This window comes from Oryctolagus cuniculus, chromosome 3 (assembly GCF_051225735.1).
Source record: "Oryctolagus cuniculus isolate XC-2025 breed Fujian yellow rabbit chromosome 3, ASM5122573v1, whole genome shotgun sequence".
Lineage (NCBI taxonomy): Eukaryota > Metazoa > Chordata > Mammalia > Lagomorpha > Leporidae > Oryctolagus > Oryctolagus cuniculus.
The window spans coordinates 102,429,667-102,443,433 of NC_142869.1; the positions used below are offsets into that span (position 1 = coordinate 102,429,667).

At 34.1% G+C, this 13,767-nt stretch overlaps 1 protein-coding gene across 4 annotated transcripts in view; it reads left to right on the top strand.

The window, feature by feature from the left end:
- Window positions 1–13,767, top strand: part of LRP1B (LDL receptor related protein 1B) — a 2,138,546-nt gene that overhangs the window by 2,015,482 nt on the left and 109,297 nt on the right. For all 4 annotated transcript variants that reach the window (XM_051849573.3, XM_070071546.2, XM_002712121.6 and 1 more), the window contains exons 76-77: window positions 866–985; window positions 3,210–3,451. In XM_051849573.3, the coding sequence (XP_051705533.3) occupies window positions 866–985; window positions 3,210–3,451 (362 nt within the window). The remainder of the gene's footprint in view (window positions 1–865; window positions 986–3,209; window positions 3,452–13,767) is intronic.

The following is a 13,767-nucleotide window of genomic DNA, read 5'->3' on the forward strand; positions in this document are numbered from 1 at the left end:
GTCCTCAATTCTTCCTTGAGTGAGGTATCATTGTGGAGACAACAGAATCAGGAAACTTGACTTTAAGCCTTGGCAAGCTTGTTTATAAGTGTTTCTGAAGTCTTTCTCTACCATTAAAGTATTAGAACATTGTTGAGTGCTGAACTGAAGGTAGTTATATATATTGTGTTGATCTTTAAGTTCTCTAATTCAACGGATGAATTTATCTCACAGATTTATTATATACCGGGATTATTCTAAGAGTGATAGGCAGAGGAATTTTGCTATATAGAAGCAAAAGTCCTTGGGCCCCTGCACCCACGTGAGAGATCCAGAAGAAGCTTTTGGCCCCTGGCTTCAGATCCGCGCAGCTCCTGCTGTTGCAACCAATTAGGGAGTGAACCAGCTGATGGAAGACATCATTCTCTCTCCCTCTCTCTCTCTCTCTCTCTGCCTCTCCTCCTCCTTCTGTGTAACTCTAACTTTCAAATAAACAAATCTAAAAAAAAAAAAAAAATGAGCAAGGACATTGCAGGACAAGGTACAAAGATATGTAATATGTAGATAATCAGAAACGGGCTTAGAAAGAAACCTCAAACAATATTTGAGTAAATGAAAAGACTGCAGAAGCTTGAAATGGATCTATTAATAATGTAAGTGGTTAAGTTAGCAATATATAAATAATTGATGAATTTTATAGTGAAACTACTGTGAAAAATATATTGTGGTTCCCAAAAGGTTACATAATAAGTCATTTGAAAGGACATTGAAAGAAACAGCAATAAAAAGTTAAAAGAAGAAAAATAATTGGTTTTTTTGAATCATGGAAACAGTGGACATTTGAATTGGGAATGTGATGGTACTATTATGAACTCTTCTTTTCTAGACCTTAATGAATGTTTGGTGTTTGGCACATGTTCCCACCAATGTATAAATACAAAAGGATCATATAAATGTGTGTGTGACCACAATTTTCAAGAAAGAAATAACACCTGCATAGCAAAAGGTGAGATTATAATCTTAGAGCAAACTCTATTACAGCTTAGTTATTAATATAGAGAAAACATCTTTCTTTTTTTAAGAGAAAGAGTTTAGATAAAAAAGTTTCATATTGAATTTTAACAATAGTATCATTCCTGATAATATAAAATAAATATATCTTCATGTTATTTATTTAGTCAGTTGATTGTTTATCATCTTTTTTTAAAACAGATACAAATTTTAACTGACAAGTAATAATTAACTGTATTAGTATTTTGGGGATACTGTGTGATAATACATGTATACAGTGTGTGATGATCAAACCAAAGTAATTAACATTTCTGTCTTCTCAAATATTTATCAATTCTTTTTGTTGGGAACTTTTGATTTCCTCTGTTCTCATTCATTACAAAGCAAAATAAAAATAAATTAAAAAAGGAAACAGTAAATTAACAAACAAAATAAATTGTTGTGAATTGTAGTTAGCATACTGACCTATAGAAAACTACCACTTGTTTCTCCTATTTATATTCCCGTATATTATCAATTTAAATAATGTAACTGGGAGTGGTTTATAAAAATTACTGTCAAATATGTAGGTATTGGTAAAATCTTTTTATGATTTTAAAATTTGCGTATGAAGCATTTTGTCGGGAATGGTGAAGTCTAAAAGCCAGTGTGATAGTATAAATGATACTCCCAGTGTATGTGAGAAATTATTGCACCACTTGGATAAAAATAAAAGGTTAAAGTTTAACATTATAATGAAAATGTGGTTTTAAGTAAATATTTTTTAAGTTTTAAAGCAAAGTTATATTTTTAAATTCATACTTCCTCACCTATATAATAGATTTTTGTTTAAAGTTAAATGACAGATAGGGGCTTAGAGCTTATTCATCTGGTTTTTAACATTTATATGTTTTAATCAGTAATATTGTAACTTCAAAATTGCTAATTACAGAATGTGATTGAAATTGCTAATAAGATGTTATGATAAGAGGAAAACAGTGAAATGTAGGTGATGCATGTGTGCAATGGAGTTTATGCTACTTAGATTTGAATCCCAGCACTGCACTTTTTGCATTTTGAAGGAGTTATTAGACTATCTGGGTTTCAGTTCTTCATCTGTAAAATAGTGATACCTATTTTCCATGGTGGTTGTGAGAAATAAAACTCACTGTGAAAGGCTTAACAGAATTGCCTGACAGAGAGTAAATGTTCATTGACAGATATTGAGACTAGATCTGAACTATGATCAGAGTGTATTAACCTTGTTATTTATTTGCAGAAGCTACATATGCATTAGGTTTTCATTAATTCTTAATATTTTCAGCATTCGCTTTAGTGTTTTACTTGTCTGAATGAAAATGATATTAGTATTGTGCTTTGGGATTCTGGATAATTTAGGTATTATGGAAATTTAATATAATAAGGACTGAACACTTTTTATTTAAAAAAATATTTAAGGGACAGGAGGTAGAGAAAGAGACAAATAGAGAGCTATATTTCATTCATAAGTTTACTACACAAATATTAGCAATGGCTGTGGTTCGGCCATGCAGAATCTAGTATGTGGGTGGCAGGAATCAAATTATTTGAATCCTCACTGCTGACTCGAAGGATCTGTATTGGTGAGAAGCAGGAGTCAGGAGCTAGACCTGGGAATTGAACCCAAATATTCTGATGTGGGACTCAGGATTTTAACTAGTAGGCTAAATACTTGCTCCAGAAATTCTTGTATAATAAAAATAGAGAAAAAAATAGGATAAAGAAATACCAGAAGGATTATTCTGACCATTTTCATTTGTTAGCATAAATTAACAGTCATTCAGATATATAAACTAAATAAATATTCATAAGCTTTTTAGGCTTCCCAAGTATATAATATAGTATCTGTAAATGCTTTATATATAGTTATCTGAATATTTAGAATCAAAACATTACAATATATTGCATTGTGACTTACCAAATACTATTCCTTCTTCATAAATAGGATATCTCTTAGAAATTCCTAATTTCTTGCAATAGTTTAAGCTTTTCACTAGAAATATCCACATCAATACTTTTTATAATTTTTAATAAGTAGGTATCAGAAATCACATCACAAAGACAAAAAGATGATGAGATTGGTTGATTATTTTAAATACAGAAACTGTATTAATAATTCAAGATAATTAAAAAGTAAAATCTTTGCTTTTACTTTAGCTGAAATGTATTTTATTTTTGTATTTCGTTATAATAATCTCCAGGCTCTGAAGATCAAGTTCTCTACATTGCTAATGACACTGATATCCTGGGTTTTATATATCCATTCAACTACAGTGGCAATCATCAACAGATTTCTCATATTGAACATAATTCAAGGATAACAGGGATGGATGTATATTATCAAAGAGATATGATTATTTGGAGTACTCAGTTTAATCCAGGCGGAATTTTCTACAAAAGGATCCACGGCAGAGAAAAAAGACAAGCGAACAGTGGCTTGATTGTAAGTAAATAGTGCTGAATGTTGAAAGCGTATGCCTTCCCAATACCCTGCTTTAAAAAGATAATCATAGTACCTGATCATAGGAATTTATATATTCAATCAGTTCTTCAATATTTTCTGCATATAGAAATTTTAAAAAATCTCCTTCATATTTATTGTCATGGCAGCACATACTTTATTTTTACTGAGTGATTCTAAGTTTTTGTTTTAGTTCATTTGCCTAAGCTATGTAAGAATGGTCGTGAATGATACCTTTCATTATAGAACATTTCATATTTTATAATGCTTTACAATATATTATTGTGGAAAGCCTTTTTTGTCATGATGTGAGAATGAGAAAATCACTTTATTTTTACTTTAGAAAATAATGAAATACAGGGAACATTATTTCATTTATAACAATATCAGGAATATATTTCTATTTGAGAGCAAGGGATCAACTCAGTAGTGCAACTACTTCTTCTGACCCCTGATATCGATATTGCAGAGAACATCCAAACAGAGCACTATTGTGTGGTGGTGTATGGTGGACATGTTGATTATCATGGCCATTCTTTTTGAGAAAATAAACTAGAACATTTGTTTAGATTTACAATTGTAGATGATCCCATTTTGTTTTAGGGCATGTCATATCATTGTGTGTTTTATATTTTGAAATAACCTGGGAGGAAAATGACACATAAATACTTATTTTATGGGACCTGGTCAATCCCCATATAACTGAAAAGTCAAGTACTGTCACAGCAGGATATAATTGAAGCTTTGTATTAAAAAAAATCATTGTGCTTATCTGGAAGTTCTCACTACAGTTTATACTGGCATCTGTCCTAAAATTTCCAACTGCATGAATACCAATTGCTGCAAATATGAGGCATATTTTATTTTTATCAGTAGTAGATAGCAATAAGCTGGTTTCAAAGGAAGCTGCATTGACTCTTCAGTTCAAATTTAGGTTAAATTCACTGTGCGTAAAAATTCTTGCAAACAAGAGTTGTTTCTTCAACTCTTCCTCTCCTAAGCCAGTACTATGAGATAGTTTAATTCCTCTTGGAAACCGTTCTAGGGCAAAGCCAAGAAAGTTGGCAGATCACTCTTTTTTGTTATTGAATAGTTTATTAAGTAAAAAAAAATATTGAAGTGACTCACTTGGTTCTAGAATCTATATTATGTGCTAGAAAATAATTCCATAAATGCTTTTTTTCAAAGATTTTATTTATTTATTTGAGAGGTAGAGTTACAATGAGAGGGACAGACAGACAGAAAAGTCTTCCTTCTGCTGGTTTGCTCCCCAAATGGCTTCAATGGCCAGGGTTGCGCTGATCCGAAGCCAGGAGCCAGGTGCTTCTTCCTAGTCTCCCCTGTGGGTGCAGGGGCCCAAGCACTTGGGCCGTCTTCTACTGTTTTCCCAGGCTATAGCAGAGAGCTGGATTGGAAGAGGAGCTGCTGGGACTAGAACTGGCACCCATATGGAATGCTGGTGCTGCAGGCAGAGGATTAAATGGCCATAGCACCGTCCCTAAACAATGCTTTCTTATTTTTACATTTAGAACCTTTTACTTACGGAATACAGCCTTCGTGCATTTAGCATATAAAATTTAGGAGCATTTCTCTCAAATAATATCCTTCTTCTTCATCATACCAAAAGACTGATTGAAAGTCTTGGCGGCCGGCGCCGCGGCTCACTAAGCTAATCCTCCACCTGCGGGGCTGGCACACCGGGTTCTAGTCCCAGTCGGGGCGCCGGATTCTGTCCCAGTTGCCCCTCTTCCAGGCCAGCTCTCTGCTGTGGCCCGGGAAGGAAGTGGAGGATGGCCCAAGTGCTTGGGCCCTGCACACGCATGGGAGACCAGGAGGAAGCACCTGGCTCCTGGCTTCGGATTGGTGCAGTGCCAGCCATAGAGGCCATTTGGGGGGTGAACCATAGGAAGGAAGACCTTTCTCTCTGTCTCTCTCTCTCACTGTCTAACTCTGCCTGTCCAAAAAAAAAAAAAAAAAAAAGTTTTGGCATTGAGTTTCTCTAAAACAAAACTCTACTTGGCAAAACATCACTCCAGTCTGTGAATGAAATTAAAGGTATACTCTATGACATTACAATGCTGGGGTCTGAATATTGTTTCTTCTGCTTATCAATCTCATAGCTTCTCTGTGCTCTATTTTGTGAGGTTTTAGTGAGATTTAATACATCTAAGGATATTAATTGTAAGTATAGTTAATTATAATTTTATAAATAACTCACTTATATTTGATTGTAAGTAATAGTATATTAATTTTAAAAAATTTTTGCATATATTATGTCATATATAGATGATGCTGTTCACAATATAATGATGCTGGTGATGATAATGACTGGCAAGATGTTACTCCCTACTGCATATTATTTGCAGCTTACTTCTGAATTTTATAGTTGCTAAGAATATTCACATGTTTAATTAATTTTTATGTAATTGTTCTTTGAAAATTATTTTATTTTTTCCTTGGGGTTGTTGATGTGTAGTCTAGTGAAAAGCATATGTATGTCAGAAGCCAAGTATGTTTAATATGTGATAACTAATTTGTTATATATACAATTCTACATACAAATATACTTTATTTGTGTATTATGTATTTCTTTATAGTATAGATTTGCATATTTTTTCTTTAACTTAATATGTTTATAGGATCTCTCATAACTACTCGATAAGTTATTGGGTAACCTTTTTGGAAAAGTCTATAACACTTCATTTACTCTTTTCATGACAGTGATGATTTATGTTGTATTATCTAGAGTTTCTGTTGTTTTTTTCTTCCACTCAGACTTTCCATGATTAACAACATTCACAGCAAATAAAGTGGGTGACAGTAGAAGTACAGTTTCTACCAAGGAGCCCAGCATAGGCTGTCATGATTATAAGACTGGAACTTCTGAGCCAAGATTTCTTGTACTATGCCCTATGCCAAATCCCCAGAAACTCCAAAAAATACCTTTTTAAAAACATTTTAGGGCTGCACTGATGAAGGCAACTAACTTTACTTCTGAATCTTTTTATATTCTAGATATCTCAATATTACAAAGATTAAATAAATGTGTCTTCCCGCCTTATTTTAATGAGTAATGTGAATTGTGGACAATTAATTTGGGAAATATGTCACATTGCCTAGCCTTAGCTTATTCATCTGAAAAAACAACTACAATATTGAAGCAATTCCTAAAGTCTCTCCCAAATGATAAATGTAAAAGACTTCTGAAAGTTGTATGAGATGTTATATATTATCCAGTTATCACCTGGTTGATTTGTATTTATTCCTCTGAGATCTATCTTATGTATAAAGAATTGATTTTCTATCCTTATGTATCAATCTGCCATGTAAGGCATTTGTCCTTTTAGCAGTCACCAGGTAGCCATCCATTAGCTGAATGAGCACACAATCTATTTCATCTTCTAAATTTTGACACAGATATTAAATGATAATGACTGAGAGTTCTCACACTTTGGAAAAAACAATTCAGTTTTGTTTCCTAAGCTGATTATTGCACATTGGTTACTATCTCTGAATCAGAGGGCAAAGAACTGAAAAGTATACAAATTAAAATTTGAATATCTCGTTATCACTGAACTGAATGGAGTTAGGCATGTGATAGTAGAATTTCTTAGCAGCTTATGCACAAATACTGAAAATGTTATATATTTCCAGCCCTTTAAAGGGCAGAATATATGGTGTATTAGAAGTCAAGGAATAGTACCCAGAAAACTGTTAACAAGTCCATTCCAGAGCAAGATAATTTTTAGTATGATTTTTCTTGGAAACTGTGAAGGGACTATTCTGTGAGACAGATTAGAATACTAATTGTGATTGCAAATTTAAATTTCAAATGCAGACTAAGTTATTTATAGTTAGAAATGCTTATGATTTTCTGACCCCCTGGGCTATACAAAATGGATTATTTTTTCCTTAAAGAAAATTAAATAATTTAAAATTTAAAAAGTGATATGATCCAATCTATATGTAAAGCATAATGAGATTTCTAAATTTGAATGGTTGTAGTCAGAATATATTACCATTATGAAATACTTGTACATGTTTTTTGATAATTTGTCATTTCTGTTAAAGAACGCTATGTAGACAAGTACATCATGACAAGCACAATAAAGTAGGTCAGCATTTTTAAAAGTGAAAATTACTTTAAGATTATAGATTACATACTTATCAGCAAAAAAGTAAATATTCCTTAGCAAAAAAATCAATGATTGGAGTCATTTGATCTACTTGAATTTGAAGACTGAATGTGAAGTATTATTTTTGGCATATTTTCTTTTATGTGGCAGAGGATATTTATTATGAATATGCTTATAATTTTATTCATTAATAATCATATACTGGCCGGCGCCGCGGCTCACTAGGCTAATCCTCCGCCTTGCAGCACCACCACACCGGGTTCTAGTCCCAGTCTGGGCACCGGATTCTGTCCCGGTTGCCCTTCTTCCAGGCCAGCTCTCTGCTGTGGCCAGGGAAGTGCAGTGGAGGATGGCCCAAGTACTTGGGCCCTGCACCCCATGGGAGACCAAGATAAGTACCTGGCTCCTGCCATCGGATCAGCGTGGTGCGCTGGCCGCGGCGGCCATTGGAGGGTGAACCAATGGCAAAAGGAAGAACTTTCTCTCTGTCTCTCTTTCTCACTGTCCACTCTGCCTGTCAGAAAAAAAAAAATAATAATCATATACTTTCCATAAAAACTTGAACAGGCCATTTTTCCTGGAAGCCTTTTAGCAAAATATCTAATTGTGTTATCGTCAACAGTCCTCAATTTTTATTGAAGGCTTGTTATAAACCTCAAACCAACACATGTATCTGGGTCTGTCACATAAACACATAAGTGTATGGTTACGCATATGCATCCACAAGTAAGCATGTGTGTATATGTATACGTATGAGTTTCAGCAAACACTTCAGGGTCTTGTTTAGCAACACTGAATACTGGTAAACATTGGTAGTTTCTTTATTCATTATTTCTTTTTTCCGTTATTCATTATTATAAATGTATATTAACATTATAACTCTAACTTCTTATAATTCCTCCATTATAACCCCCTCTTACTTAATGAGAATAGTTTTAAAACTATCAGTTTCTTCAAACCAATCAAAAGCTGCAATCATTTATGATTATCCTGGAAAAAATCTCCAGCTATCAGATAACATTGCATTGATGCCATTTTGTGACTTGACTGTAGTCAACTGCATAATCAGGATCTAAACAATATGTACTGACTAAACTCAAAAAGTGAAGTTCTGTTAAAATTTTGATCAATGTTCAAAATTTTATTAAATGTAAAAAAAAGCTTTATTTTATTTATTTCAAAGAGTTACAGAGAGAGGAAGAGACAGAGAGAGAGGTCTTCCATCTGCTGGTTCACTCCCCAGATGGCCGCAATGGTTGCTGCTGTGCCAATCCGAAGCCAGGAGCCAGGAGCTTCTTCCGGGTCTCCCATGCGGGTGCAGGGGCCGAAGGACTTGGGTCATCTTCCACTGCTTTTCCAGGCCATAGCAGAGAGCTGGATACAAAGACGAGCAACCAGGACTAGAACCAGTGCCCATATGGGATACCGGCGCTTCAGGCCAGGGCATTAACCCTCTGTGCCACAGCGCCGGCCCTTAAATATAATCTTATAAGATTACATAAAATGTATGACTCTATAATTAATAATCCTGAGGAAATTAATAATCAGATTGTATATATTGTAAGTTGAACCAGCAATGATTTATTCATTCATACCCGAAGGATTATTTAAATTCTTCATGTTAGTCTTGGAGCTGAGTCAGTATACAGTAACTACAACATAAAAAGAATCACAGTTCCATGAAATTTATATTCTATATAAGGAAGAGAAAGTTAAATGAAAATAAGTTGATAAATAAAAAATGTTATGCAAAGCATATTAAAAGAAATAAAAATGCAATAAGAATAAAAAATTCAGATATTATAAATCTCCAATAGATAGGGTGATGGTTCTAGGTTGCACTATTATGTCTCAAAGGACCAGAATAATAATGGACATAAAAGGTTTAATGGTAGAATGAATGTGAAAATGAGAATAGGAAATACTCTGTACTGATGTCTAGATTTCTGATTTTCATAATTTTATGGACACTGATAATGGTAAACTGTGTGATGCATTCAGTTTTAGTCATAAGTCTGAGGTGACTGTAAGACATTCAAGTGAGGTATCAAGTAGTCACTGATGTATTCCAGCTGGATCTTCGATCTCTGGGCTAGAGATATACAGCAAAGGACAGACGAATAAAGAAGTCATCTAACAACATGAAGGAAGATTAGGTTATCAGTGAAAAAGTAGAAAAGAAGGATTGGAACTGAGCTCTAAAATGAGATTAAAGTGATGACAAAAATGACCAGTACACCAAGAGAAACAGAAAAATATAATCACAAAAACCTGAGAGCATTTGAGAAAGAAATTTGGGTCTTACTGTAGTGTATAGAAGAAAATTGCCATATGAACTGTGAGAGTTGAAAGGCGAAGTGTGAATTCTTAGTGGAAAAATGAATTTGTAGGTAAATATATAATATCTATGCAGATATTCATGAACTGAGTTGATGCTATTCAGCATGTAAACTCCTAGCTGAGAGTTATTATAAAGTTTTTCTCCTCTAACTGTCTCTAGTAATTACTATGTTGAAAGCTTGTTCTGTTTCAATTAAAACCTTCTTTCATAGTAATGTATTCAAGTGTTTCTTTTTTTTTTTTTTTTAATTTTTTTTTGACAGGCAGAGTGGACAGTGAGAAAGAGAGACAGAGAGAAAGTTCTTCCTTTTGCCATTGGTTCACCCTCCAATAGCCAGTGCACCGCGCTGATCCAATGGCAGGAGCCAGGTGCCTCTCCTGGTCTCCTATGGGGTGCAGGGCCCAAGGTCTTGGGCCATCCTCCACTGCACTCCCGGGCCACAGCAGAGAGCTGGCCTGGAAGAGGGGCAACCAGGACAGAATCCGGCACCTCAACCGGGACTAGAACCAGGTGTGCCAGCGCCGCAAGGTGGAGGATTAGCCTATTGAGCCGCGGCGCCGGCCTTCAAGTGTTTCTTAACATGAAACCATAGCACCTGAAGCTGTTAACCTTAGGGAAATATTTCTGACTTCACTTAAAGTTAGTAGTTTGGCAGGATGAAGTACTGGTGGCTCTCGTACTCTTCATAGGACATAAAACCATTTGGTTTCTCCAATATGCCATCAGCAAGTGAAGCAGCTTCAGTATAATGTGGGTCACATAGATAAAGTAAAATTACAATTTTTTAAGATGTATTTATTTATTTGAAAGGTAGAGTTACAGAGAGAGTGAAGGAGAGGTAGGGAGAGGTCTTCCATCCGCTGGTTCACTCCCCAGATGGCCGCAACGGCCAGAGCTGTGAAGATCCGAGCCAGGAGCAAGAAGCCAATGGCTTTCGCAGGTCATAGCAGAGAGCTGGATTGGAAGTGGAGCAGCCTGGACTCGAACCAGTGCCCATATGGCACTGCAGGAGGTGGCTTTACCTGTTACAACACAGTGCTGACACCATAAAATTACAGTTATTTAAGAAAATTTGTATTTTATATTACTACATTATATTTAGAAGTATTTAAGTATAAAATAATATATGCATACATTCAACAGAATACTCAAATACCCAAAAATACACATGGTGAAAAATGCACATCTCCTCCTTCCCAAATCTCAGTCTCTCTCTGCTGAATCCTATTTTTTAATGGCAACCTCTCTTCTGTATTTCATTTGCATTTTTCTAGAAGTATATTCACCATATATATAATTATATATTATATTATATATTGTATTATATTATATATAATATATAATACATAGAATATATAATTTATAGTACTATATATAAGAGTATGTCAAGAATTTCATGGAAGTAGATTAAAATATGAATTTATTTTGGTACAAAATTTTTTGAAATTCACACATAGCTTGCTCATAATATTCATTTTTCATTACCTTTGTAAGACCTCTTCATGTGCATGGACTTAACATTTTCTGTACTAAAATAAACTTAGCTTTTAATTCCATTTTCCATTAACTCTTTGAAGTACATGTAAGTTTATGCATACACATGCTCACATACATGTATATTTTATATGCATGAACACATAGAAGGGGTAGTGTATTATGCTTGCTTTGTTCCATTTTCCATTACTGGCAGATACATCTGGTCATATTTTTTTTTTGTAATTGACAGAAGATGTCTAACTTCTTCATTGCCAAGTCATTCATGTTGGAGCATGAAATATCCTCCCTCATATGAACCAACAAATTATTTATTTTCTGATGTCTAAAAATTCACAATTATATCATAAAATGCATACTTACAGCTATATACATTATAAACTTGCCTCGAATGCATAATAGTTGAACTGTTACATAATTCACTGTTTATAAGCTAAAGACTTTTCACAAATTATCTAATCCAAAGTCTTTGTTTTAAAAATCCATATAATTAATAGAGAAACTAGAACTTGGCTTTAAAACAGTTTCTTCTGATTCCCTATTTAGTGTGCTTTTCTAATCTCGCAGGACATGTCTTGTGTATCTGATATTGTGAAAGAATGTTTAGAAGTTAGTCTTGCTTTTTATAGAGTGTATAAGTGAATAGGAGAAATAAACTGAAAAGACACTAAGCATGCTAGAAACAAAACAAAACTAATGACAATATTACATACACTCTTTAATCTGTAATTTGAGAACAACTTTGAGAGTTACATATTTCTATATTTTTTGTCTAGCAAAAATTATTTTCAGATTGACAGAGTCTTAAAGTAGATCACTATATCCTTAAATTTAATCAGATTAAAATAATGTATTCTTCAGAATAAATCATAAACAGAAACCAGGAGTTTCATAAGGAAATAGTTTTCTTAAAATGTTTTTCTTATATATTCTAGCTCTAAGGTAATATTTTCCTGGTCCTTTTTAAATTTTAAATTGCTATGAATTCCTTGAATTAAATAATAAATACTTGAATATTTTTCTGAAATTATACAATCAGTGGAATTCAGTAATGTTTAAAATTTGTACAGTCACTAATTTATTTCCATTTCCACATTTGTAGGAATTTAAACTGATTGATATTGTACGGACCACTCATAGCCTTTCCATCTAGTATGACACCACATACACACAGTCTTGAGAATGATCTACAATTTCATTTTCATGGGATTATATTAGGAGATAACTAAATGATCCAAAAATTCTATTCTTAGATGCACACCAAGATGAGAGCATCATAAAGTAACACATGTCACATCACCTTCATCTATTCTTGCGCTAGCTAAATTTTTAAAGAATATTGCTGACTATAAGAATTTTTGCCTAAGGAAAGACATTACTCCCAAGGCTCAAATCCTTGGATATCTGCTTCCTCTTTCTATTTAAAAAAAAAATATCTCCAGTGAGTTGCTTTACTGAAGTTGAAATTGTGACAAGACCTTACAATCAACAGCTAAGAAGGACCAATAATTTAAAATAGTAACCTTTAATTTGTCACAATCAAGCTGCCAGTTTTTGCCTGTAACCTTTAAGTGTTTCATTCATTTGATTCATATATCTCTACAGGAAAGAATGCCTCAGGCCCCAAAACTTTGGCTGTATGTTTAGCTTATTATGAAAGAAATCATCTGTCTGGGGGAAGCAGTCAAAATGTGTCTTCTGCTTTGTGCAACTATGTGAGCAATGCCTTTGCTGTCGGGGTGATCAAATGTTTCAAACATACCACATTTCTTTAGGCCTCTAAATCACTGGCCTATCTGTCTGATGAGCTAGCCAAAGGGGCAAAGGAGAGTTCTATACTTTCTTTTTTCCAATCTGGTATATTTTTGTTGTTTTGTTTTCAGCCTCCTTGGAAGCATGTGGCTTAAATTTCCTATTTTCTGTTCCTATGAAAGTCTCCATGTCCACTTCTTGAACCTCAGTATGTATGGTTCTTGTATTTTTCCCAAACTTGTATTTACCTGATTGATTAGGTACCCACCCATAGATTTTCATAATATCTGGATTCAAAAGAAATTTCTGCCTTGATATTCTCCAGCCGACATCCATTCGGTGTAAAAATCCTAGTATTATTCACACTCCTGGACCAATAAAAAGGGATCGCTTCATTTTCTTATGACTCAGTATACATGCTGATTTCCTAAAGTGACAGAGCTTTCTTGACAGTTGGCTCAGTTAGAATGCTGTCACCACCTTCTCTGGGTGGAGGCCAGCTTCTTCCTTCTTGTGTGCTTCCTCTTCTTTCTCTTTTGTTTTTGGTATTCTGTTATGTGTCCTTCAGAGTGGAA